Genomic DNA, 24,539 nt, shown 5'->3' on the forward strand with positions numbered 1-24,539 from the left:
AAAAGTTTTCTCAAGACAGCCCTGATGGCCTAATGGTTAAAGTTTGGGGCCCTCCACTTCACTAGCCCAGGTTCCCTTTCCAGGTGCGGAACCACAGCACTCGTCTGTCAGTAGCCATGCTATGGTGGCAGCTCACATAGAAGAACTGGAGGGACTTGCAACTACAATGTGCAACTGTGTACTTGGGCTTTGGGGAAGAAGAAGAAAAAGGAGGATTGGCAACAGATGTTAGCTCAAGGCAAATCTTTCCTGGCAAAAAGAAAAAAGAAAAAGAATCCTGAAAAAAATTTTTGCAATAGTGTTTTAGAAGTTCTGACTGCAAAGGAGATATGTAAATGTCCATTTTGTACTTCTGAAAACAGGTGCAGTCTCTGCGAGAAAAAAACAAATGTGTCAGAAGCATGGGAACAAAAAGGAAAACAATGAAAAAGAACCTATGCTTAATTTAATTACATTGATTTAGCTTTCTACACAAACTAGATTTGATGTAATTAAAACACCTGTAACAAATAAAATGAAGGAAGGACATCCTTTTTCCTGAGATAAAGGAAGATTTGAAATCCCATGCTATTTGCAGGAAATTTATACTATCTATGCAAAAAAGTGTGTGTGTGAGAGAGAGAGAGAAAGAGAGATTTTCTCTGATCACTTAGTTGATAGCCCAACAACGCAGGCAATATTTATGGCCTTTCAAACTAACCTCCCTTACAGTGAGGAGGTGCTGTCTATAAATCACTATAGATTAAATATTTTTTTCAGCGAGCATGAGCCCAATGCAATAAACATTACACTTATTTAACAATTTGTTGATTGTTTTAGACTTTTCTCCAACTATAAAGCCATAGAAGGAATTTGCTATATTTATGTATTAGATCGGAAATGTTTATAGAGTAAGAACCAAAACATGAATTTAAATGTGAAGAAAAAGAATGCTCGTTCCAACAAGAGGACACACTCCTAAACAACAGTTTGCCAGCATTTGATGTGTTACTGGGGCATTTATCAGGAGAGCCATGTGTTTCGTGCTGTGCTCATGCAGGATCTTTCATTCCAGCTATCTACGAGCCTTCCTGCGAAGCATACAAACACCTAGGCCAGACGTCAAACTACTACTGGATAGATCCTGATGGCAGCGGACCTCTGGGGCCTCTGAAAGTTTACTGCAACATGACAGGTAACTCTGTCATATTTCTGTTTCATGAACATTGCTTTTCTATATGTTGAGAATAAATAGTGCCACTGAAGTTTGTTTCGTCTGTGCTTTATTCTTATCACAACATGTGATAAGCTAAGTATTGGGGAATTTGTTAGGTAAAATGGTGAAATGTATTTCTAAAGCAATAAAACCTTCCAACATTGTATTTTTTTAATACCTACCTTCTGACTTGAAGTTAATAATAGCATTTTAAAAAATCAGTGCGTAGGGGGAAAACCCAGAAAGTGGAATTGCAAGGTTGAAGTCTACAAAAAGAACTGGCCGCTTAAGCAGCCTCCGCGAGTGACCTAGACAGGGAAATTTAGTGTCACTGCTCAACTGTCTGCATTGCCCATGTCTGAGGAAGCTTATAAACCACTCCAGACCCTCCTTGGTTCCCCATGGTTACAGAAGGAGGTTTTCTGGGTACTGAAATGCCTTTCTGACACTAGTAAAACTTACCTTCCACTTTCATGAAATTTATCTGGGGTTTTCTGCTTGAGAAGAGAAGCTAGTTTTTCTTCCCTTCTATATTAAATTTCAGGGCTACGAAATGAGATTGTGGTTTCCTATAAACTCCCCCAGCAGTGCGTAAGATGTAGAGATCTCTAAAGTAAGAACGTATTTTCCGTCCGGTACTTGGCAATGTCTTACCCTCCAAAAACCTGGAGAAGAGTGTGAGGCATTGCATTGTTGTTTACTGGCTCCAGGAGAGGATCAGCATTTGCTATGAACTCCTGTGGCTATGATGATAAGGATAATGATTATAGGATGTCATTGATGAGGAGTGCTACATGGCCTGTTTACCATGTATCAGGTACCATGATAAATTCTTTACTCAGACTACCTGGGTTTGTATCCTGGCTCCATTAGTCACCAGATGTATAATTTTGGGTACCTTATCAACTTTAATAAATTGAATAAGCCTCAGTATGTTTATCTGTAAAATAGATGAATAATAATATCTACTTTATAGCATTATTATATGAATGAAATGAGATAATCTACATATCTTAGCATATTGTTTAATGCGTAGTAAGCTTTCAGTAAAGGTTACCCAGGAGTAAAGTATTATTATTATTATTTTTTAAAGGATTAGAGAGTTAACTTGCTTATATCATTCAGGCAAGATTCAAATTCAAATCTGTTTGAGGCCAGTCATTCTTAAATCTGGTTATGCTTCAGAATCATTTATGGAGGATTTTTTTCTTTTCCATACTAACTTATTGGCTCCACCCCTGGAGACTTTGGATCAGTAGGTGTGAAGTGGAAGTAGGTTTGTGCAACAGAACTGAGAACGCTAAACAGTGCCGTAGGCCAGCAGACCCCAGCGGAGAATGTTCAGCAATGTCAGGAAGCCAGGCACGGCACAGGACGGAAGAGAGAATGATGAGGACACGAGTATAGTAGGGAAAGGGTGTAGAGAAAATGGTGAAATGGGGTCTGTCATCCCTAAAATATCCTCCCACGCCAAGAACTCTAAGAGTGTCCCAGAGGAGGAACCTACTCACCAGAAACCTTGATCTGAGAGCTCACTGACGGTTGGACTCGTCAATGCACTCGGGGGCTTTCTTGTTAACGTTCATTTTATTCTTATTGAACTAAAGTATAATCTATGAGAAATTGATTTAATCTATAAGAATCTTGATTTTGGTTTCTCCTTATATATATATATATATATATATATATATATATATATATATATACACACACACACACATACAGGGAGATACATATGTATAATATATATATATATATATATATATTACAATTAAAGTCAACTATTAACTTCAAGGGAAATCAGGGTATCCCAACTAGGCTTGGAGAAGTAAGAATTTACTTTAGTTATTTTCCTATATTCATCTCAAAGGAGAATTAGAAAATAAAACCATAATGTATGCAGTCTTCATGTGAAAAACACACAAAATGAAGGGCTGGTTTACTTCCTGTGACTTGAAGCCTGCACTCAGAAACATAGATTTCATCTTCATTGATATCTCCCTTAAAGAGCAGGACTACAGTTTAACCCAATACTCTAGATGAGTCTGAGCAGTGACGAGTTGAGTATAACTTTCTGCTGTTAGAATATTCTGCTTCGATCATTCAAGACAGTTATGGGCATCGGTATGTCAGGGACCCTTGAAGGCCAGCAGGCAATCTTTGGTCTTTTCTCACCCATTAACCCTTCCTTCATCTGGAAAGAACATGAACTTGACATCATTAGAAGAGCATGGTACCACAAAGCTTGGCTAGGGCTGTTCCATTTCCAAGGGATATATGTTGAAGAAGAAGAGAGGACAGCACGAGACATTCTATGAAGTCTTGCTGTATCACACTATGTCATGAGAAAGGGGATATGTGCCTTACTTTCTAGCACTTCTGTTAAAGAATAGAGCTGCCACACTTCTCAGTGACCCACATGTAATTGGGTGTTATCACTGTTGAATATATCACATATTTTAAAAATGGGAGCAAGACATCTTCTCTGGGGAAGAAGCAATGTCTGGGGAATGCTCAACCTCTTTTTATTTCTTCTTACTAGGATAGGGTGTGATGCGGAAAAGCTTTTCATTTGTGCAGACATAGTGAAAATTCAAGAAAAGAGACTTTGCTGGCAGGTAATATCTGATGTAAACTTGGGCAGAAACCAAAAACACTCGGTTGAAAATCACTTCTTATTTAGATCTATTCTTTGGAATCCTAAGCTTTTTTTTTTTTCTTTAAAGATATAATTTGAACCCAAATCTTGTGGGGGTTTTTCTTTCTTTTCTTTTCTTTCTTTTTTTTTTTTTTTGTGAGGAAGATTGGCCCTGAGCTAACTTCTGTTGCCAATCTTCCTCTTTTTTTTTCCTCCCCAAAGCCCCAGTACATAATTGTATATCCTAGTTGTATGGCCTTCTAGTTCTTCTTTGTGGGACACCACCTTAGCGTAGCTTGATGAGCAGTGGATAGGTCCGTGCCCAGGATCCAAATTGGTGAACCTTGGGCCACTGAAGCGGAGTGCACAAACTTAACCACTACACCACTGGGCCAGCCTCTGGAACCCTAAGGTTTTAATTCACTTACTAATTAAAAAAAATGGAACAAACAAAATGAAAACACAATTAATTTAGGGCCTGGCAAGAAGAAGGGGGTCTCCTCTGATTTTTTGGACAAGAAATTCATTCAAATAATGGTTACCACACTACTGTCAACTAATATGTCCAAGTTTTAGTTCTTTGTTTAACTTTATCAAATAAGTAAAGTGTCCCTCATCTTATCCTTATGATGTTTCATGTTGAATCATAAGGGAAGACTTGAAGTTTTTCCCTTCTTGAATATTTTATTGTTGAATTCAGTCAAAAATTTTAACCTATTGATATCTCTCGGTCCCCTCAGATAACTGTTACATTCTCAACTTCTCTTCCACAGTACTTCTTGAAAATCATGTTTTTATTTGTTTGTTTCTTCTTTTCTCCCCAAAGCCCCAGTACGTAGCTGTATATCCCAGTTGTAAGTCATTCTAGTTTCTCTGTGCAGGAGGCCACCGCAGCATGGCTCGATGAGCAGTGTGCAGATCTATGCCCAGGATCTGAACCTGTGAACCCTGGGCTGCTGGAGCAGAGCACGTGAACTCAACCACTCGGCCATGGGGTCAGGTCCCCCCATATTTTCTTACTGCCCTTACCTCCAGACCAGCTGTCAGCAGGCTGCTAGATAAAGGCTCCTAATATAGCACTGTGATCATGTGACATCCCTGCTCCACACTAACTGCTGAATGATGGGAAAGGGCCTCAACTTAGCATTCAGCTTTCTTCACATTTAACACAAACAAACTTTCTAGCGCTCCCCTTTTTCCACCCTGTGTCCTTGGGACTTCATTCCCCAAATACTCTTTGCCCTGTTTCACACTAAATTTCACGCCATTTTCCCTGTCTACAATATCATTTCTTGAAACTCTCTTTGGAAACTTACTTATCTCTCAAAAGTTGTCTTGAATCCTAAACTTTTTCATGAAGCTCTTCCTCATCTTCAATATACCCTTTACCACTGAACCACCTTTTCAACTCTGATCAATCAGACTCTTCCCTCTTATCAATCCTCATGGAATTGTGGGGTTTTTTCCACTTCTATGTCACTTAGTGCATTTTCTTCGCATTTTGGTTACTTGTATAAGTACCTTGTACTAGTTTCTTAAGGCTACCATAACAAATTACCACAAACCAGGTGACTCGAAACAACAGAAATTTATTCTGTTGCAGTAACTGAGGCCAGAAGTCTGAAACCACAGTGTAGGCAGGGCCACGCTGCCCCTAAAGGCTTTAGGGAAGAAGGGTGATTGCTGACAATCCTTGATATTCCTTGGCTCATAGATGCCTCCCTCTAATCTCTGGCTCTGTCATCACATGACGTTATTCCCTGTGTGTCTTCTCTGTGTCTTCACATGGCTTTCCATAAGGACACCAGTCATTGGATTTAGGGCCCACATTCATCCAGTATGATGTCATCTTAATTAATTACATTTGTAAAGACCATATTTTCAAATAAGGTCACGTTCTGAGGTTCCAGGCAGACATGAATTTTGGGGAGAGACATCCAACCCAGTACATACCTTATCTCCCCAAATTCAGTTATCAGCTCCTCCAAAGAGCTTACATTTTTCTATCTATGGAGAACACGAAAATATACACTATATTATTTATGGAGTATTTTAAAGTCTTGAGTCTGTCATCTGTGGTATTATGGGTTGAGTTGTGTCTCCCAAAAAGATATGTTTACATCCTGCCTCTCAGTAACTCAGAATGTGACTTTATTTGCAAATAGAATCATTGCAGATAGAACTAGTTAAGATGAGATCACATCAGAGTACGGTCCTTAATCCAATATGACTGGTGTCCTTGTAAGAAGAGGGAAATTTGGACACAGACACACACACAAGGAAGAAGGCCGTGTGAAGACGGAGGCAGAAATTGAAGTTATTCTGACGTAGACCAAGAAACACAAGGGCTACTGATCGTAATCTGGAAGCTCCGAGGCAGGTCTGGAACAGATTCTCCCTCAGAGCCCAGATGGAACCAATCCTGCTGACACCTTGATTTTGGACTTCTAGCCTCCAGACTGTGATGGGATAAATTCCTGTTGCTTAAAGTCCCCTAATGTGGTACTTTGTTACAACAGCCCTAAGAAACTAATACATGTTATTGTTGATTCTTACGTTTCAAAGGGATGCCCATCTATTTATCAGTAATTACATAAAGTTTGAGACTTTGCTTTCTGAGAAAATAAAGTAAACATACTTTTCCCTATTTCTCCCACTGAGTACAACTAAAAACTTTGGATACTATGAATCAAACAAACCTGAGAAGCTTCTAGAAGGTGAAGAAAAAATGCCGACAAGCTAGGGGCCTTGGGATCCAAGAACAACACCGTGGTGAGTGCCCTGGGTTTTCGTCTTGTCTCATGGATCCCAGACTCAGAGCTGAAGAAGTTGGCAATCTGGAAATGCCAACGTGTGCAGACAAACAAAGCCCCAACAAAACCTGCTCTCTCCAGCCAAGGACCAGGAAAAGGGCAACCTGACACGACAGAGAACTTTTAGGCAGTAAATGCTATACTCCAGCCAAATACCACAGGAAAAACTAATGCCACATTCCTACCCATGCCAGCAAAGGCCAAGTGGGGAGCCTGGCCTCCCACCCTCAGGAGGCTGTAGTGAAGTGCTTCAACACCCCTCTGTGGAGGTGCAGGGAATTCCAAGCAGAGAGCCAGGACTTTCGTTCTCACCATCCAGTAACCCCCTCCCCGCCACAAGTGACAGGGAACGCCATGTTGGGAGCCTGGACCGGACTCCAACCTGGCAATAACAGGGCACCCTCCCCTCAACACCAGGGTAGTGTCAGAGGAGGCCTAGGCAAGTCAGGACTGTCACCATTGCCCAGTAGTAGTGAGGCCACTTCCACGACAGTGTCAGTGTGGACCACATGGGTTCCCAGAACTCACCGCCTGCCTAGCCTCTCCCCTTGGGTATCAAGGAAAGCCAAGTGGACTTCCACCTGTACCTTAGCAGTAATGGGACAGCACCCTCCCTTCTTCTGCCCAGGGAGGAAGCCAGTTAGAACAGAAGGTCTAACTAATATCCAGAGCATCATTACATAATATGAAAATGTGTAGGTTTCAAACAAAAATCACTCATCATGCCAAGAACTAGGAAGATTTCAAACTAAAAGAAAGAAAACAACCGATAGATGCCAACACCAAGACAATAGAGATACTAGAATTATCTGACAATTATGTTAAAAAAGCCATGATAAAAATGCTTCAGTGAGCAATTACAAACATTCTTGAAGCAAATGCAAAAACAGAAAGCCTTGGCAAAGACATAGAAGATGTAAACCAATTGGAAATTTTATAATGAAAAGATATAATAACCAAAATAAAAAGCTCAGTGGATGGGATCAGCAACACAATGGAAGAGATGGCCACTCTGGGAAACACCTTGGTAGTTTCTTTAAAAACTAAACATGCAATTGCAGTACTGTATGGCCCTACAATTGCATTCCTGGGCATCGATCCCAGAGGAGTGAAGACTTATGTTTACCCAGAAACCTGCACATAAATGATCATAGCAGCATTATTGGTAATAGCCCAAAACTGGAAACAACCCAGATGTCCCTTAACAAGTGAATGGTTAAACAAGCTTGGTCCACCCATACCATGGAATACTATTCGGCAATAAAAAGGAATGAACTGCTGATACAATGCAATAATGTGGATGAATCTCTAGAGAATTATGCTGAATGAAAAAAATCCAATTTTAAAAGATTACATACTGTATGATTTCATTTATGCAGCATTCTTGAAATGACAAAATTATGGAAATGGAGAACAGATTAGTGATTGCCAGGGACTAAGGAGGGGATGGGGTGGGAGCCAAATGGGGGTGGCTAGAAAAGGGCAATATAGGGGATTCTCATGGTGATGGAAGTGTTCAGTGTCTTCACTGTACCGATGTCTATATTCTGGTTGTGATACTGTCCTATGGTTTTGCAAGATGGTGCCATTGGGGGAAACTGAATAAACGACACAGGGGATCTCTCTGTGTTATTTATTACAACTCCATATGAATCTGCATCACCTCAAAGAAAAATTTTAATTAAAAACTATTTAATACACGCAAAAACATGTGAATCTCTTCATAGTCTTTCTGGAAATAAAATAATAGTGTATTTAAGCATACCTCTAGGATCCTTTGTCCAGGTTTTTTCATTCCTATATTCCCTATGTGCCAGGAACTGTGCTGTATGAGAATAAGTAGAAAAAGTAATTGCCTTCGCCATGTTCACAACTAATAATAAAAACAAGCATTAAAAAAGTAAACAAATAATTTTTCTCTATGGAAAAGTAATGGAATTGTGAGGAGTGGTTTATTTTGGATAGAGGATTTTAGATAAGACCTCTCTTAGGAAGCAACACTTTAGCCAAAATCTGAAGCATAAAAAGAAACAAAGCAGTCAAAAAAAGCAGAGCAAGGGAAATGAGTCCTATAAATTAACTTCGCAAGGCGTGAAAGAGATTGTCTCATGGCAAGGAACTGAAACCCGAGTGACTGGAGCGTGGTGAGCCCGGAGAGGGGCTCAGGGTGAAGCGGGAAGATGGGCGGGGCCAGAGCAGATCATGCAGGGGGGATAGTAGTGCAGAAAAAAAGCTTGGTTTTTATTTTTTCAACTATTTTTCAGTGCAGTGGGTGGGAATCCATGGGGAGGTTTTAAGCAGGAGAATGAGAGCGTCTTAATTATTAACCACCCCTTGGGGTGCCATGAGTGAAAACACCGGGACCAGTTCTGAAGCTTGTGTGGAATTCCAAGGGAAAGAGGATGCTTCCTTGGACTAGGGTGATGACAGCTTAAGTGACAAAAAAGAGATGGATTTCAGGTCCGTTTTGAAAGTAGTATTGTCAGGATTGGTGACAGATGGGATAAGGATGGTTAAAGACAGTTATCAAGAATAACTCCAGAATCTATTAGTTGAATAACTAGCTGAATTATGGTGCCATTTGAAAGATATGGAAAATTAAAGGCAAAACAGCTTTAGAGGAAATTCAAGAATTCAGTTTTGACCTAGTTAAATATGAGGTGTTATATGCCATCTAAGTTGAGATGCAAATTTTGAAGTTGGATAAGCCCCAAAAAGGATATTTGGGTTAAAGATATAAATGTGCTAATTGTTAGCATGTGTATATATGAGGAAGGATAATATCGCTTAGGGAATGATGTAAACAGGGAGAAGGCATCTCAGGAATGAGCCCTTAGGAACTCAATAGATAGAGATCAGGTTTCTGGTGATGGACTATTCAGTAAGCGCGTAGGAGAATGTAACTGAGAGTAAGAGGAGGAAAAGTGTCAAAGAGTCTTTTGGGGAAGAATGGGTCATCCATGTGGATGTGGAAGTGACTGCTTGTCTCCTAGAGAATGATAAAAAGATTTGGAGGATGGAGAGCAACTTTGGATCAATACAAATGTTCTAATGCATGAGGTAGTGTACAGTAAGTATTGTGAGAAACAGCAACCAGGATCCAGGAAATGTGGTATGACCAGGAGTGATGAACCTCCCAAAGGGTCTGCATAGCCAACTTTAAGGAACTGTAGAATGAGCAGTTAACCTAGACTCAGGGACCAGCAAAATCTTCCACATAACAGCTGACTCTTGAGCTGAGTCTTGAACAAGTAGGTATTATGGGGCCTGGAAACGAGGAGAAGGAAAAATAGACCAACTTATAAAATGCTTTGTATGGCACGCAAAGCTGTTGAAACTTGGTCCTGAGAGAAAAGCAAGCAATCGATGAGATTGTATTTCAACGCAGGACTCTGGCAAGCTATGAATAGGATTCTCCAAAGGAGACCAAGACAGAAACCAGGGAGGTAAGTTAGAAGGCCCCTGCTGTAATCCAGGAGTTGAAACTGCGATTTAAGGTGGTGGCAGTCAGTTAAAGCAGGGGATCGATTTGATAAATATTTAGAAAGTTGAGTTGGCCAGACTGTCTGGTGAGACAGAAGGAGAAGATGACTCTCAGGCTTCTGCCTTGGATAAGTCTGTGAGTTGGAGCACAGAAGATGAGAGCAGGTTGGGAAGGGATGGGACTCTGTGCTGCCTTCTGTGGCCTGTCATTCAACCTAGTAGAACTGTGCTGTAGGCAGATGCTAAACAAATTCCCTGTAGGAGTTGGAGCCCATCAGTTAATCTCTTTGTCTCGGTTTCCTTGTAAATAAAGTGTAGGAATTGGAATGAGGTGATGTTTACACTGCCTCCCATTCTAAAAAAAATTCTATGATTACCATGGAACATGAAAGAAAATATCACTACTTTCAGTCAAATAATTTAGAGACAGAATCCTCTTGCCTCAAACAAGCTTGAATTTACTCATTTCTTGGCCAAGTTTGACATAAATTGGCACTCTTCATTTTTTATCATAAGGAAGTTCTTCTACCATGCGATTCTTCTTTTGACTATCTGCAGTTCAGAGCTACGTGGCCTGGAAATTAAGGGGCGCCCTAAATGACAGAGCACTTCAAGTGCTGGAAAGTTGGCAGTGAGGAGAGAATATATTCATTGAAACATCTGTAGAAGAATTCATCATTCTGTGCAAACCAAAGCCTGGTTTCCTTTTTTAGACCTTAGGGCATATTATAAAATGTGGTCATTGTTATCCTTGCCTTCCTTCTCCATTTTTATCCTCTGTCTGAAAATTTGGTGTTATAAATATAATTTTTATGAATGTATACTATCATGTATTTTGAGTATATACCTCTTTTATTTGTATGTTTTTCTACCATTTAAGCATCTTATTTCTGTTTTCTTAAGATGTTTACTGGCGTCTTCTAGAAACCTTGAACTTTTATATTTCAAGCTTCGTTTAGTTCTCTCTGCCTGATGATTAATAATAACACTTGTAAATAAAGCTAGATCTAGTTATTATCCTTGGAAACTTACTGCTTATCCCTAAATCAAAAGCAATGTTTTTCTTAATATTCTATCCTCTAACTCGTGTTCTTCATACTCTCCTTGCATTCATATTTAATTTTTTAAAATTTAAGGAAGCATCTGTGTTAGCGTGTGAAGTTTAAAGTCCAAATAAGGAACACCTCCTGCATTCTTCCCAGCACTACTTTTGTAGTTTTATCAAAAAACCATTAAGCTTGTTTATATAATTTATGCTTGATAAAGCCCTGGGATTTAGCTGATCAAATTCTATTATCCCCTATAATGGTAAAAGCTGTTCGTGTCTTTTTAATCTAATATTTATAGAGAGCTTGTTACTCAAGTTCCTAAGCACTCATACTCAGTAATATCATTTTAGTTATTATTATGCTTCTCAGAAGCTTCAGGAGCGAAGTGTCAGCAGGAAGGAAGTGAGTCGCTGGGGTGATGCGCTTGGGCTCTAGTGGAAAGTATCATGAACCTACCCCTCCTGACTGCTACTCCCATCTCCCTCCCCCCCAGCAAAGCAAAGCAATTCCTTCTCTATCATATTCATTTTCTTAGCAGTTTACAATAATACCAATTTATTATCTCACAGTTTCTGAGGGTCAGGAGTCTGCCACAGGTTAGCTGGGTCTACTGCTCCGGGTCTCAGAGGCTGAAATGGAGTCAGCAGGGCTATGATCTCATCTGAGGCTTGGGATCCTCTTCCATGTTCATTCAGGTTATTGACAGAGTTCAGTTCCTTGTGGTTTTAAGACTGAGGACTCCATTTTCTTGATGGCTATTGGCTCTGGATTGCTCTCAGCTCCTAGACGCTGCTCCCAGGTCCCTGCCGTGCGTCCTTCTCATAACATGGCAGTTGGAGCACCTCTCTGACCTGCAGAGTCTCTTTCAAGAGCTCACCTGATTAGGTCATGCCTGCCCAGGATAACTACCTGTTGAATTAACTCAAGCCAACTGGAGACCTTCCTTACATCTGCAAAATCTCTTCACCTTTGCCGTGTAGAGTAACCTAACCGAAGGAGTGATATCCCATTATCTTCACTGGCCCCACCCACATAAAGGAGTGGGCGTCACAAAGGGAGTGTAAGCGAGGGGGCAGGAACCCTGGGGGCCATCTTCACAATCTCCTTACCATACATACGTCTGTGCCTCTGTATGTTCTTCATGATTCCAGCTACAGTTATTCTTACCTTTTGAAGAAGTCACTTACTTTTGAGTGCCATGTTTGGTTTACAAAATATTAAGCTTTATTATTACATGTCTTATGGCTTTTAACATATTGTTCAATTTAAGAAATTTTGAAAATAGAGCTAAGCAAAAATAAAAATTGCTTACTAGCTAAAGATAAAATTACTAACGTGTTAGGAAGTATGTGATAAAGATTTTACATTTTACACTTCTAGCTATGTGTATTATTGAGGGCAAACTAAATGCCAGGCACTATTCTAAGTAGATCACACACATTAACTTATCCAATAATTCACAACAACCCCATAAGGTAGGTCATAATACTCTTATTCCTGGTTTTGGGATGGAAACTAACGCTCAGAGAAATTAGGTCACACACCTAGTAAGCTGCAGAATTTACTTCTTATGCAGGCTTGTGTGATTCAGAGGCAGAGTTCATAGTTACTATGTGTGTGTGCGTGTGCATATGTGTGTGCATACAAACAGTAACTCCTCACTTTGGATTCTGTAGTACGATTTGTAATATGATTTGTGAAATAAGCATCTCTTCTTCACGTCTTTTCGTTATCATCAAAACTTCCTTACACAGTTCTAATTCATTATCTATGGCTTGGACAGCATTTTTGCTATAAACTATTTACTTCCTAATTGCCCAACTAATGCCTTGGGGTTTTTAATCAGAGAATACATTTTAAATGAAATCAGTATATAAACCGTTAGGCAATTATTATCAATTTTAGCTCTTAATTCAATTACAAGTATTTTCTCTAATATAATTTTCTGAGAGCTTTATAGGATAACTTGTGTATTTCCTGTTCCTAGATAAATCATCCCCTAGGGTTTGATTTTTAGGACAATTTAAATTCTTTTAGGATCATTTTTTAAGGCTTCCAAGATAATTTAAATTCTGTTGTCAATATCTAGTTACTTTTTCAATGTAAAATCTTAAACTGAATCTAACAAAATCTGGTTTGAGAATGTAACAAGATTGAATGGAATTGTATTGGGTATCATCCATAATATTTAATATGATTATGGTGCCTCTTTCTTCGCTTTTTTGCAAGAAAATCACCTAGAAATGAGGACACAGTTTTGCTATTCTCTCTTAGGGCTTATTAACGTCCACAAATTGGCCATGACTACGCTTCTAACCCCTTCATGTTCCTGTATGGCATGAACCATTTCTCTTATGTGTTCACGGCCTAAAGTGTAAGCCTCAAAACACTGGCTTCTTCCATTTTATTCCTTCCACTCATTTTTATTTTTTCTCATCAAAGGCTTTTTCTCTCCTCTTTGTCTCCTAACCTAGTTTACCTCCTCTGTCGTTAACCTACACATTGAATAGCTCCCCTCTGTCTTCTTTCAGTCACATCTTCGCTTTGTCGACCTCTCACAAGCTATCTTTGTTATAAACCTTTGTAATCACTCAGCAACTTGTGCTGCACGCGCTGAGCTATTTCAGTTCCTCACAATCAGTATAAATCTTTGAATTCAATTCTGTTCATACAGCTTCAATTGAAAATCTAGGAACCAACTCACTGATCAAACACAGCTGGGAAAGAGGGCTCTTCTCCGTAACTGATTACCCACTCGGCCAAGACTCTCTTTTGGATTCACTCTCTTATTCCACAGATGGCTTCTACCTGCCAGGCTTCCTTTTAAATCTCTTCATTTTGTGTTAGTCATAGTGATAGGTTAATACTACAAAGTTCTCAAATGGTTTTCGAACTTTAAATCAAGAAAAGGAGTCGGAAACTATAAGAAGTCCAGGAAGGCCCATGCCATGGGACAGGGTCCGGGAAAGGATGCGAGGTAAAACCAAGAGACAGGGTAAGTCTACAACAGGCCACCAGTCACTTCTGAGCCTCCAAAATGGTACCTCAGACGCAAATGTGTCCACCTTCAAATATTTTTACACACCTGCCTGAACAATATTGTAAACACACTGCCTTTTTTGTGCTTTAAAAGCATTGCCTTTCTTGTGCAACTTCCCTGCTTAAAAGCTGAGCATGGTTTCCCATAGTCTATGGCTACGGACTATTGTTTGCTTTCCTCTGACATTTAGGGTCTGAAACTCTTGTCTTGCCCACAATAATCAGCTTGTCTGTCAGGCGGGAGGGAAAAATATTTAAAAGTCTTGCAAAATCCAGTCAAGATTGGCCCATTGCTTTGTGATCAAAAACCAAAAATTGAAGGAATAATCTCACACAAATTCACTAGGAATCCCTCTCTCTCTTCTGGCTAAACTTAAAGCCAACGTGCCTGGGTTTCCGTCTCTCCAAACCCTATGTTTTTCAGTTTGGCGGGGCACCTTTCGTTCCCTCTGAGTGAATCAATTTCCATATCTGAAGGTGCCAGGCAATTTTGCTGGGAGAGTCTTGTATAGCAGCCACCCTCTCTTCTTATCTGGTGGCTTGGTCTGATCGCTGCAACCGAGAAGGTGAAATAGTAAACTGCACCAATACTACGTGTTGCCTGAACTGGCAAATGTGGAGTCATATTTCCAGGGACTGACTTAAACTAGAAGTCCTGAAGCTCATCAGTGCCCTATATAAACGACTGCCACATGACAGCATTTGTCACATGTGTGAAGAGTGAGAAAATCACTTTGGAAAAAGATACACCTGTGGATGAAGCTGTCAAAAGTCTATTACACTTATGTGCAGAGGACTTTATTAGAATTGACCTCCCTTCGCATGATTATTAATCTCAAATCCATTTCTACTCGTATTTTTGAGCAAAAGAAATCAGCATTAAAAAGTAAGACTAAAGAACTTGCTATATCATCATCATCATAATTACTATTATCCCTTTTTTGCTTTTGTATACATCTATTGTATTCTCTCTTCACCAGAATCATATTTGTCCCCTCTGCTTCTAAGCTCACCTGGTGTACCTCTAGGTTTCAGGACTAAGACGGTCAGAATGCTTTTCAGAGGTGAGATGAGTGCTTTAGCTGACCTGGGCAGCAGGACATGGAGGTGAGAGCAGGAACTTTATTAGAACATGGTTGAAACAAGCCACGTGCGGAATGGATTCTGACATGATCTGTTCTCGGTTTCCAAAAGACTGTAAAATAATAGTGGGCATCTTGCTGATGTTTCACGTTGCTCCAATGTAGACTGTTTGCTCTCACTATCTGGGCATACGTCGTCGTGAACCCTCCCTTCACCACACCAGTGTTGATTCATTCAAGAATTTCCTTGGCTCCCCTGACGCTGGAACTCATGCTTCCTTTTTCCCCTGTCTTCCTCATTCTTGTTTTACTCTTTCATTTGGGTGTAGCACATTCTCTAGTAGCTTCTTAAGCTTTTAATATGAACTGTCCTTCTCTCTAGAAGTTAGAAGAACATTCATTTTGTCCCAAATGCTCCAAAATTTAATGAGGACGTGCCTTAGGGTAGGTCTGTTTTCATCCACCTGATAGGTGCTCATTTTGACACTGCAACTCCTTTAATTTCTTTTTATTGTTCTGTTTGTGATTTTGTCTCTTCTGATTTCTCTGTTCTCTCTTTCTAGAATGACCTTTCATCATGGTTTTAAGTCAAAGAGCTCTTTTTGTTCCTGAAAATTCCTTTTTAATAGTATTCTAGTACTGCTGCTTGAATGCAAAATCTTTTCTTGTATCTCAAGGATAATAAACATTTTTCTTTTCTCCTTCTCTCTTAGTTTTCTCTCAGTTCTTTTGTTCTGTTTATTTTTCTTTGTTTTTCTTTTCTGACCTCTAAGCTGCTCAGCTTTCCTCGGATTCCTAATGATGATTAGCTGTGTGTTTGTTATTGAGAGGGTCTTATTGACTTTGAACTTCACTCTAGGTTAGAGTGACCACAGGTCACGGTGTGCCCAGTATGGTCCCATCTTACTCCTCTTGCCCTGATGTAATTATTAATAGCTCTCCTTCTACTCTCAAGAATGTCCTGGTTTGAATACACACACGCACACACACACACACACACACAATGTATCATGTGTATATACAAGATAGACTCTATTTAGCCTTAATGGAGTTTTTAGAAGGGCAAAAGCAAAATGCCAGGGTTGATTCACCATCCTAACCTGGAAACCCCTTATTCATTTTAATCCCCTAATTTTATACCATAGAACCAAATAGTTTTTCAAAACACATGCTTTTAAATTTATTGAAACCTTCAAATTTTTAATATAATTAATGTCTCACTTTTTGTTTAAAGGATATCATAATTCTTAAAGTGTTTACTATTGATTTTCTATAAGAGGTAAAATGATGCTTTCATCTATAGTATTCCGTTTATTCCTTACAATAAGTGCATATTAATGGTACAATTTTGAAGACATGAACCAAGACACAATCAAGTTTTAATATTTTCCAAACAGCCAACGAGTGTTTAAACATCTTATCATCTATGGGTGCATCTGTAAGGCAATTTACACTAAGCTATTTACATAAAGAATATAGACTTGAATGAGAGGCTTCCATATCTTTTAGGGGCATAAATTTATCACTTTTCCTTTTTAATAGATTGAAACATTCTGAGAAATTCTTATAATTAAACATTCTTGTAATTAATATAAATTATCATTACTAGTATTATTTGAATTTTTTCTCCCCCTTGTCCTGAATTCCGGTTCACTACAGTCTGGGCTGTGATCCAAGATGTCCGTCTTGTTCACTACTGAAGCCAGCACTGCCCAGTATATAGTTGACACTAATAAATGCACTGCTGTGAACAGACCTATGTCGCTTTGGTCTTTTAGTAGGTCAGTAGTCAGCAATAGTTAGAGATAAGTGAGTAGATATGGGTAACTTCTCCACCCATTTCAGTACCACATAAGAAAACAAGTGTGACGTGAAAGTCTGCCCCACCTGCAATTAGAAGACAAACGTTTATTAGCAATAGGCTCAACAGTTATCTATATAACTTATTCTGTAAACTCGAAATTCCAAACTCTCTATCCCTTTAGGTATTCCAACTACTTCTTGCATGAATGCTTCTCTTGCAGCAAATATGAAAACATTCTAGAAGCAGGATTGTGTTTACTTTATAATTGGAATCAGGCAACCGGAATCCTCTAATTCAATGGATGAAATAGAACTATTTAAGAATCCAGCCTCAGTCACCATTATGAAAATAAAAGGTAAAGTGTTCCCTAGATTCCTTCATCCTTTTGATGCAAGAGTGTGGAGACTCTCTAAATTATTTTAACCAGGAAACTTGAGTGAGCATCAGTAATTTCACCAGTGAAACCCCATCCCCCATAATGTAACTGACAATTAAATTTACTTATGCTAATTAACAAAATACAAGGTGTTGAGCAAAGATATATCTAACTTACATGCTTGTAGTATCCACCTCTCCAATCTAGTCTATGGAGTGGGTGTCTATTAGCATCATATTTCCACCATCTCTACTCACCTCGAGTTCTGTCTTCCCTTTGAAAGTTCTAGATTTTATTTATTAGAAGACAAATACTGCATGATTTCACTCATATGTGGAAGACAAAAAATACATGGATAAAGAGAACAGATCAGTGGTTACCAGAGGGGAAGGGGATTGGGGGGTGAGCCAAAGGGATAAAGGGGCACATATGTATGGTGATGGATAAAAAGTAGACTACTGGGGGTGAGCACGATGAAGTATATTCAGAAATTGATAAATAATAATGTATACCCAAAATTACTCAGTTATAAACCATATGATCTCGATAAAATTACTTGAAAAAAATTCAGTATCCTCATATACAATACTCATTTTTAATATTTTGAAATCCTAATCTCCATTCCTATTTGAAAGAAAAATACTCCAACTTCCATATAATATTTGAGTATTTCCTCCATTGTGACAATACATTGTTAGAGTCTATGTATAATTAGGAGTGGGTAAGAATCCACTTTGCTCAGAAGCTTCCGTAGATGATGGGATTTTTGTCATTACATTGCCTATCTGCATGATACAGTTTTGATTGTCAGTAATTACAATCTCATTTAAGTATTTTTGGTTGGTCATGAAAGTAAGAGGCGATGATAGTTTTAGCAACTTAAAGGAGGAGATCAGAAAGAAGTTGGATTTGGCGGGATTTACTCTTAAAACCAGTGATATTTTTTTTCTCCCATTTCAAGCCCTGGGCAGGAAGCTTATGAAAACGTTTGGATGGACTATAATGGCCCCATTGAGCATCTGACTCTCTTACAATGTCATTAAAATGAATTTTTGGTGCCAGTTCAGTTTGCCTTTAGCTCTACAGACACGGCCTTATTCTAATGGCGCTTCCCTCCATGGTAGCATAACGAAGGAAAGAAGAAAACAAGGTCCCAAAGGAGTCAATATGTTAAGTCTTTCTTTTTCAGTGGGTCCTGTGTCATGATGTTTCAACAGACTTCAAGTCTTTAAAGATGTTCCTGGATGATGATAATCTTGCTTTAAAGGGGATATTAATTTTCTCTGTCACAGTGGAAAAATATTTAGTGTATAAATTATTCCTAAAATATAAAAATCATGGAAATTTTATAAGTCTGCAAATCTCAGTTTTCCTTTAACAAAATTACAAAGGAAATCCTTCATTTATATCAAAAAATTAAAGTATTATTTTCAACACAAATGGAACTCTTCTACCATTTACTTTTGCTAAGCTTGGAAAACTCACAAAGCTTGTGACCGTTAAATCAAATTCAACTATGGTTTCTTTGTTTCTCACTGCAGTTATTTAAGAATACTGAACCTCTTTGATAAATAGGCAGAAAAAATCAATTCTGAAATAGTCTCGCAAATCAATCTTTTTTACCATAATTTTTAAGTCAGCACTTGGACTTTCCAGTTACTCTGGTACGTCCTTAACTGACGTGGTTGCAAATCTCTTTCTAATTCTGGTCGTTAGTCTTTTCTTTTAATTGGATGGGTTCTATGATTGGATTAGTAGCAACTTTAATGGTAAGTGCAATATGGTGGTGTTCTATCAGATATTAGATAGACAGTGTAATCATTTCCCCATCTTATAAAATATCTATGCTTATTGTTATATGTTTTCCCTGGGTACAGTTTTTGGAATTTTAATATGTTTACCTAAGTTTATATAATTGTTAGTTTATTCACTCAACTAATATTTATTAGTGCATATTATGTTCCAGGCACTAGGGATACAACAGCAAACATTAAATTAGACATAACATCTGTTTGTGTGGAGCTCATAGTATCAAGAATATGTGTAAAATTATTTCAAAATATCCAGCATAGTATTATATTAGTGGCCAAGTCGTTGCTATCAAAGACATTGAATTGTTGAAATGAACATTTAAAAAGTTATTAATGGGCTATTTATAGCCAATTTCTGATAGATAAAGAATTACTAGGTCTGCATTTCCCAAACTTAAGTGATTTGTATACCATCTTCACAAGTTTCATGAGGCCCACAGACCACCAATTTAATTATTTAACAAACATTTTTCTTTAAATCAACTCACTTTTTTTTTTTTTTGGCTAAGGAAGATTCATCCTGAGCTAACATCTATTGCCAATCTTTCTCTTCTTTTCTTTCTTTTCTTTTTTTATGTGAGTCACTGCCACAGTATGGCCACTAACAGACGATTGATATAGGTCAGCACCCAAGAACTGAACCCAGGCCCCCAAAGCAGTGCGTGCTGAACTTAACCACTAGGCCACTAGGGCTGGCCCTCAACTCACTTTTTTAAAACTTATTCTCATCCAAAGCACAATATCCATAAAATTTTGTGTTTAATACATTTGACTCTTTTTCCTAATGTGCTGTTAAACATCACTATTATTATTGTGGACATATAATTAATATGATCTTCTATTTCTCAAAGTGTCACTGGGACACGTACTTTGGGAAATTCTGATTTCACTAAACCTTTGTACCTAATTTAGCACTTTCCTTTTGTGAAACTATTAACTTGTACGGCCTTAGACCAAGAATTGTAACTAGCATGGTTCACATTTTTGCAAAATCTAATACCTTACCTAAATTCAGGGAAGGCTTCAGTACAAGAACTTTATTTCAAAACACAGGTATTATAATTTGGTAGAAAATGGCTGACTTGGATCTTGATCTGTTATTTTGCTAACAGTTTACACGTGTTGACCCAAGTGTCCTTTATTACCCACATCTGACCTTCAGACATTCTCCTTTTATCCTCCCAACAATAATTCTGACAATATTTAATGAGCAAATTCTGTATCCTGCATCTTTCCCCTCAAAGAATGTGAGTTGTCCCAAGACATTCTAAAAAGACCCCTCCTCCCAACCCTGCTAGTTCTCAACACAATCCTGTGCTCCCTGGTCTCTCCTTCTTCCTTGCCCTTTACCAAACCCACAGTGCTGTGTACCAGGTTATGGTTGTTATACTATCACAGAATTTGGAGCTAAAGAGAATTTTGATCAGCTGGTCACACCCCATGTCTCATACAGATGAGAAAATTGAGGCTTACATCTTGATAATCCCAACTTAAATGCTGATATATATTTAAATTGGATTGGGCATATTTATAGAAGGAACCCCAATAATAATGTTTTGAACACTTCCTTAAAACACTATATTGCTGTCACTTTTTCAATCAGCTTGCAATATGATTTTGCTTAAGTTATTTATATTATTTATTTATCCAATGTCTTAGTTACTCCTCAGCCACATTTTGAGCATATAAACAACAACAATAATAATAACATGCTAATATTTAGCAAACACTGTGCGCTGGGAATTGTGCTTTATGTGCACAAGCTCACATGAGGTAGGTCGTATTATTATCCCCTTTTGTGTGTGAGGCAGTGAAAGCATAGGTAGATACCTGGCCTAAATTCAAAAATTATCAAATGGGAGAGTAGAAACCAGGTTTTTGTGACTTTGGAGGCCACCATCTTTGTCACTTCATTATAGCACCCACGTGGTTCCTGGTGCCATGCTAGAGGTATAAGACACTGCATAAATGTATAAGATGCAATTCAGATCTTTAATAGGCCTTCAGTCTAGCTCAAAAGACAGAAGTAGAAATATTATTCACCAGATTTAGGTCTGAATGACTTTTAGCTATTGTCAAAACTTAAAACTACCTCCCTAGGAGGAAGATTCATGATCGTTGATATACCTGTGACCCGTGCTATGGAGGCAATCTCAGTCTAAACACTCCACATTGCTTTGCACAATGGCAGAATCAGTGAAATAAAGCTTGTAGCATGACAAAATGAGCTTAGCGGTGTTGTTTTCCCTCCCGGGATTAAGGCCAACGTGGGGCCCCTGGTCAACCTAGAGAAAAGCCCATAAAGGCAAGTTCAACAGCTCAGAGTTAGTATGTAGGACTCCCCTGGCAAAGCCACTGTGACATGTCCTCAGGTGAATGTCCCTTATCCCATCTAAGCCTGGTGAAGAATCATGAGCTCCAACTTCACACCAACTCAGCAGCATGAGCACAGGCTCAGCGTAGCTGTCTGGAATGGAACAACCGCAGCAAAAATACTTCTAGCGGTACGAGTGCTACGACCGTATACGTTATATACAAAACAGAGAACTTACACATCGTAGGAGCGCATTAAATAAGTATTCCTGATTGATTACAGCAAATGCAATAATGAAACACTGCTATTTAAACATATAAATAAATGAGTTATAGAATACGGTGCAAAAATACATATTTTTTTCTCCTTGTGGTGTTAAAGATGATCTAAGAGATTTTAGGAGAAAAAGGAAGATATAAATAATTTAATAGCTTGTTAAAAACTTAGAAGTTTATTGAAATTCTTTGCTAATAGACTTGGTACTTTCACAGAGTTTTTATAATAGCCTCAAGTTCCAAACAAGTGAGTGTGTATAATTGACAGCCCCTATAATAATGAGAGCGGTGGCGTCGTGAATCAGCTTCGTAGCCACAATTCTTCATCCCGAGCAGGTCCACACTGGCACTTGCAGATTGCATGTTCTTATTGCAGGTGACATTGAGAGATTACATTAAGTTGGTTATCGATCATGTTGTATGGGTTCACTTTACTAAAATGTAATCTCTATTTCAGCAAATCTGAATCTGACAAAGTATGCCATTTTCATGCCGCATAGGCTCAGCAAGAAGTTATAAGAGAGATTAGAGGTTGGCTGGGGCCCCAAACTCTGGGCATTTCAAATCGAACCCACAGTGTTGTTTAGAAGTATTGAATTAAATGATACATATGAAAATGTTTTCTATTCACTGACATGTAGATATGAAATTATAGTACTTTGGAAAGTACAAAACAAGTGTGATTAAACCTCTAGTTTCTACAAAGGACTCGGTACATCATAGTAAATAAATCCTCCCCTCCGGGGATTTCAGAGTAAGGAAGCCTCCGCGAGAACAGTGATTTATATATGATAATTATCACAACAGAAAAAAAACAAAATTGCTTATATTTCTCCTCATTTCTAACTTGCCTTATCAATTGTGCCAGCTTCTTTTCATATTTTTCCTTATAGCATATCAGTTGGTCTGGTCCCATTCTTTCTGAGCCACCCTTATCCTACCCTAACTCTGCCACACATGTAAAAGTAACTTAGCTGAAACTAATATTAATCTGGATTTCTCCATGCAAGACAATTTTCAAGTCCATTTAAACTGCTGACTCTAATCCTCGTAGCCTACTCAATCACTATTGCTATATCCTATATTTTTCAAAAATGTGATATGCAGGCAGAAAACTGCATTTGTGTGTTCCTGGGAAATCGAACAAGCAGATCCCCAGAAAGTCTCATAAGAAGATATTTATTGCATTGGTGACATTACTATTATCTAGAGACCTTCACTGTTGAAGGATAAGAGGTGGCGAAGCCTAGGAGGATGACTCATTAACTAAAACTCAGTAGACAGGGATATAAAGTTAAAAAGTCAATTGATTTAATTTGTAATGAGAAATAATTATCCAGAAACTCCGATACTCAAAATCTATTGCATCTTCTCCCTATTGGCAAGCCTACATTCTCAGATAATCGGGGGCTTGGAATCAGTACAAAAGAAATTACATAGATCACATGAATTGATGACAGCAGGCTGAGCCTGTTGGTTGCATTAGTTTACTACTTAAGTCTGTTCACTCAACTTCTCTTTCCATTGCATAGTTTTTTGACAGTCACCAACTTCTGCTTCTACAGCTCTTCCTTTTTCCCAAGTTTCCAAGGTTGAACAAATACCATTCCGATAATTTTTTTCTCTACACATAAATGACGTGAAACAGGTTAACGTTAGTTCCTCCAGACCTGCACGTCAACTGACTTCTTAAGGTTAGTTTACATTTTTCCACTCTGATCCATATGTCAATTTTAAATTTTAACTCATTGAGAGAAATTTTATTCCTTATCCATATTTTTAGGGTCCTCTTCAATGAAGCCCCAAAGTACTCACAACATGTTTTCCAAGGGGAGATGCCCTGTAAGACAACGTTCTTAAATTATGGACAATTATATTTATTGTCAAAGTCTCAGGGAAAACAATAGTTCACTGATTTTCTTTTTTTCTTTAAGTATGCTTTTTGATGAGGAAGTGTGGCCCTGAGCTAACATCTGTTGCCAATCTTCTTTTTTTTTTCTCCCCAAGGCCCCAACACATAGTTGTATGTCCCAGTTCTAAATCATTCTAGTTCTATGTAGGATGCCACGACAGCACAGCTTGACGAGAGGTATGTGGGTCTGCACCCAGGATCCAAACCGGCGAACCCTGGGCTGCTGAAGCAGAGCACATGAACTTAACCACTTGGCCATGGGTGAGCCTCTGATTTTCAGATGAACATTTTTTTCCCACAATTTTTTGTTAGTGCCCTTGAGTTGGTTCTGACTCCTAGCAATCCCATGGACAGCAGAGCGGATCCTGCTCCATCTTTTTGTGCCATCCTCTCACCATCCAGCACTGTGTTAGACAATGCTCCATTCCTATTCACAGGGTTTTCATGGCCAATTCTTTCAGAAGTGGGTGGCCAGGTCCTTCTTCCTAGTCTATCTTAGTCTGGAAGCTCAGTTGAAACTTGAAACCTGTCCACCATGGGTGACCCTGCTGGTATTTGAAATACCAGTGGCGTAGCTTTCAGCATCACAACAACACACAGCCACCCCAGTATGACAACCAACAGACAGGTGGTCTGGTTCCTTGATCAGGAAATAAACCTGGGCTGTGGCAGTGAGAGCGCCGAATCTTAACCACCAGCCTACCATTCACAATTTTAACTTCCCTGAAATCAGAATGCATCTTACTGT

The 24,539-nt window shown here is 38.7% G+C and overlaps 1 protein-coding gene and 1 long non-coding RNA gene across 3 annotated transcripts in view; one reads left to right on the forward strand and one right to left on the reverse strand.

Moving 5' to 3' along the window:
- The window catches only part of LOC139082932 (uncharacterized), a 44,475-nt gene extending 32,255 nt beyond the window's left edge, over nucleotides 1–12,220 (reverse strand). The window contains exons 1-2 of one of the 2 annotated variants that reach the window (XR_011539305.1): nucleotides 11,746–12,195; nucleotides 8,412–8,471 (exon numbers count right to left, since the gene is read on the reverse strand). This is a non-coding gene — a long non-coding RNA (uncharacterized lncRNA). Of the gene's footprint in view, nucleotides 1–8,411; nucleotides 8,472–11,745 lie in introns of both variants that reach the window. The other variant, XR_011539306.1, reaches the window with a different exon arrangement.
- CNTNAP2 (contactin associated protein 2) overlaps nucleotides 1–24,539 on the forward strand; it is a 1,871,069-nt gene that overhangs the window by 1,203,027 nt on the left and 643,503 nt on the right. The window contains exon 12 of the mRNA XM_070616681.1: nucleotides 1,055–1,174. Within this exon, the coding sequence (XP_070472782.1) occupies nucleotides 1,055–1,174 (120 nt within the window). The remainder of the gene's footprint in view (nucleotides 1–1,054; nucleotides 1,175–24,539) is intronic.

The sequence above is a fragment of the Equus przewalskii genome, chromosome 4 (genome assembly GCF_037783145.1).
Source record: "Equus przewalskii isolate Varuska chromosome 4, EquPr2, whole genome shotgun sequence".
NCBI lineage: Eukaryota > Metazoa > Chordata > Mammalia > Perissodactyla > Equidae > Equus > Equus przewalskii.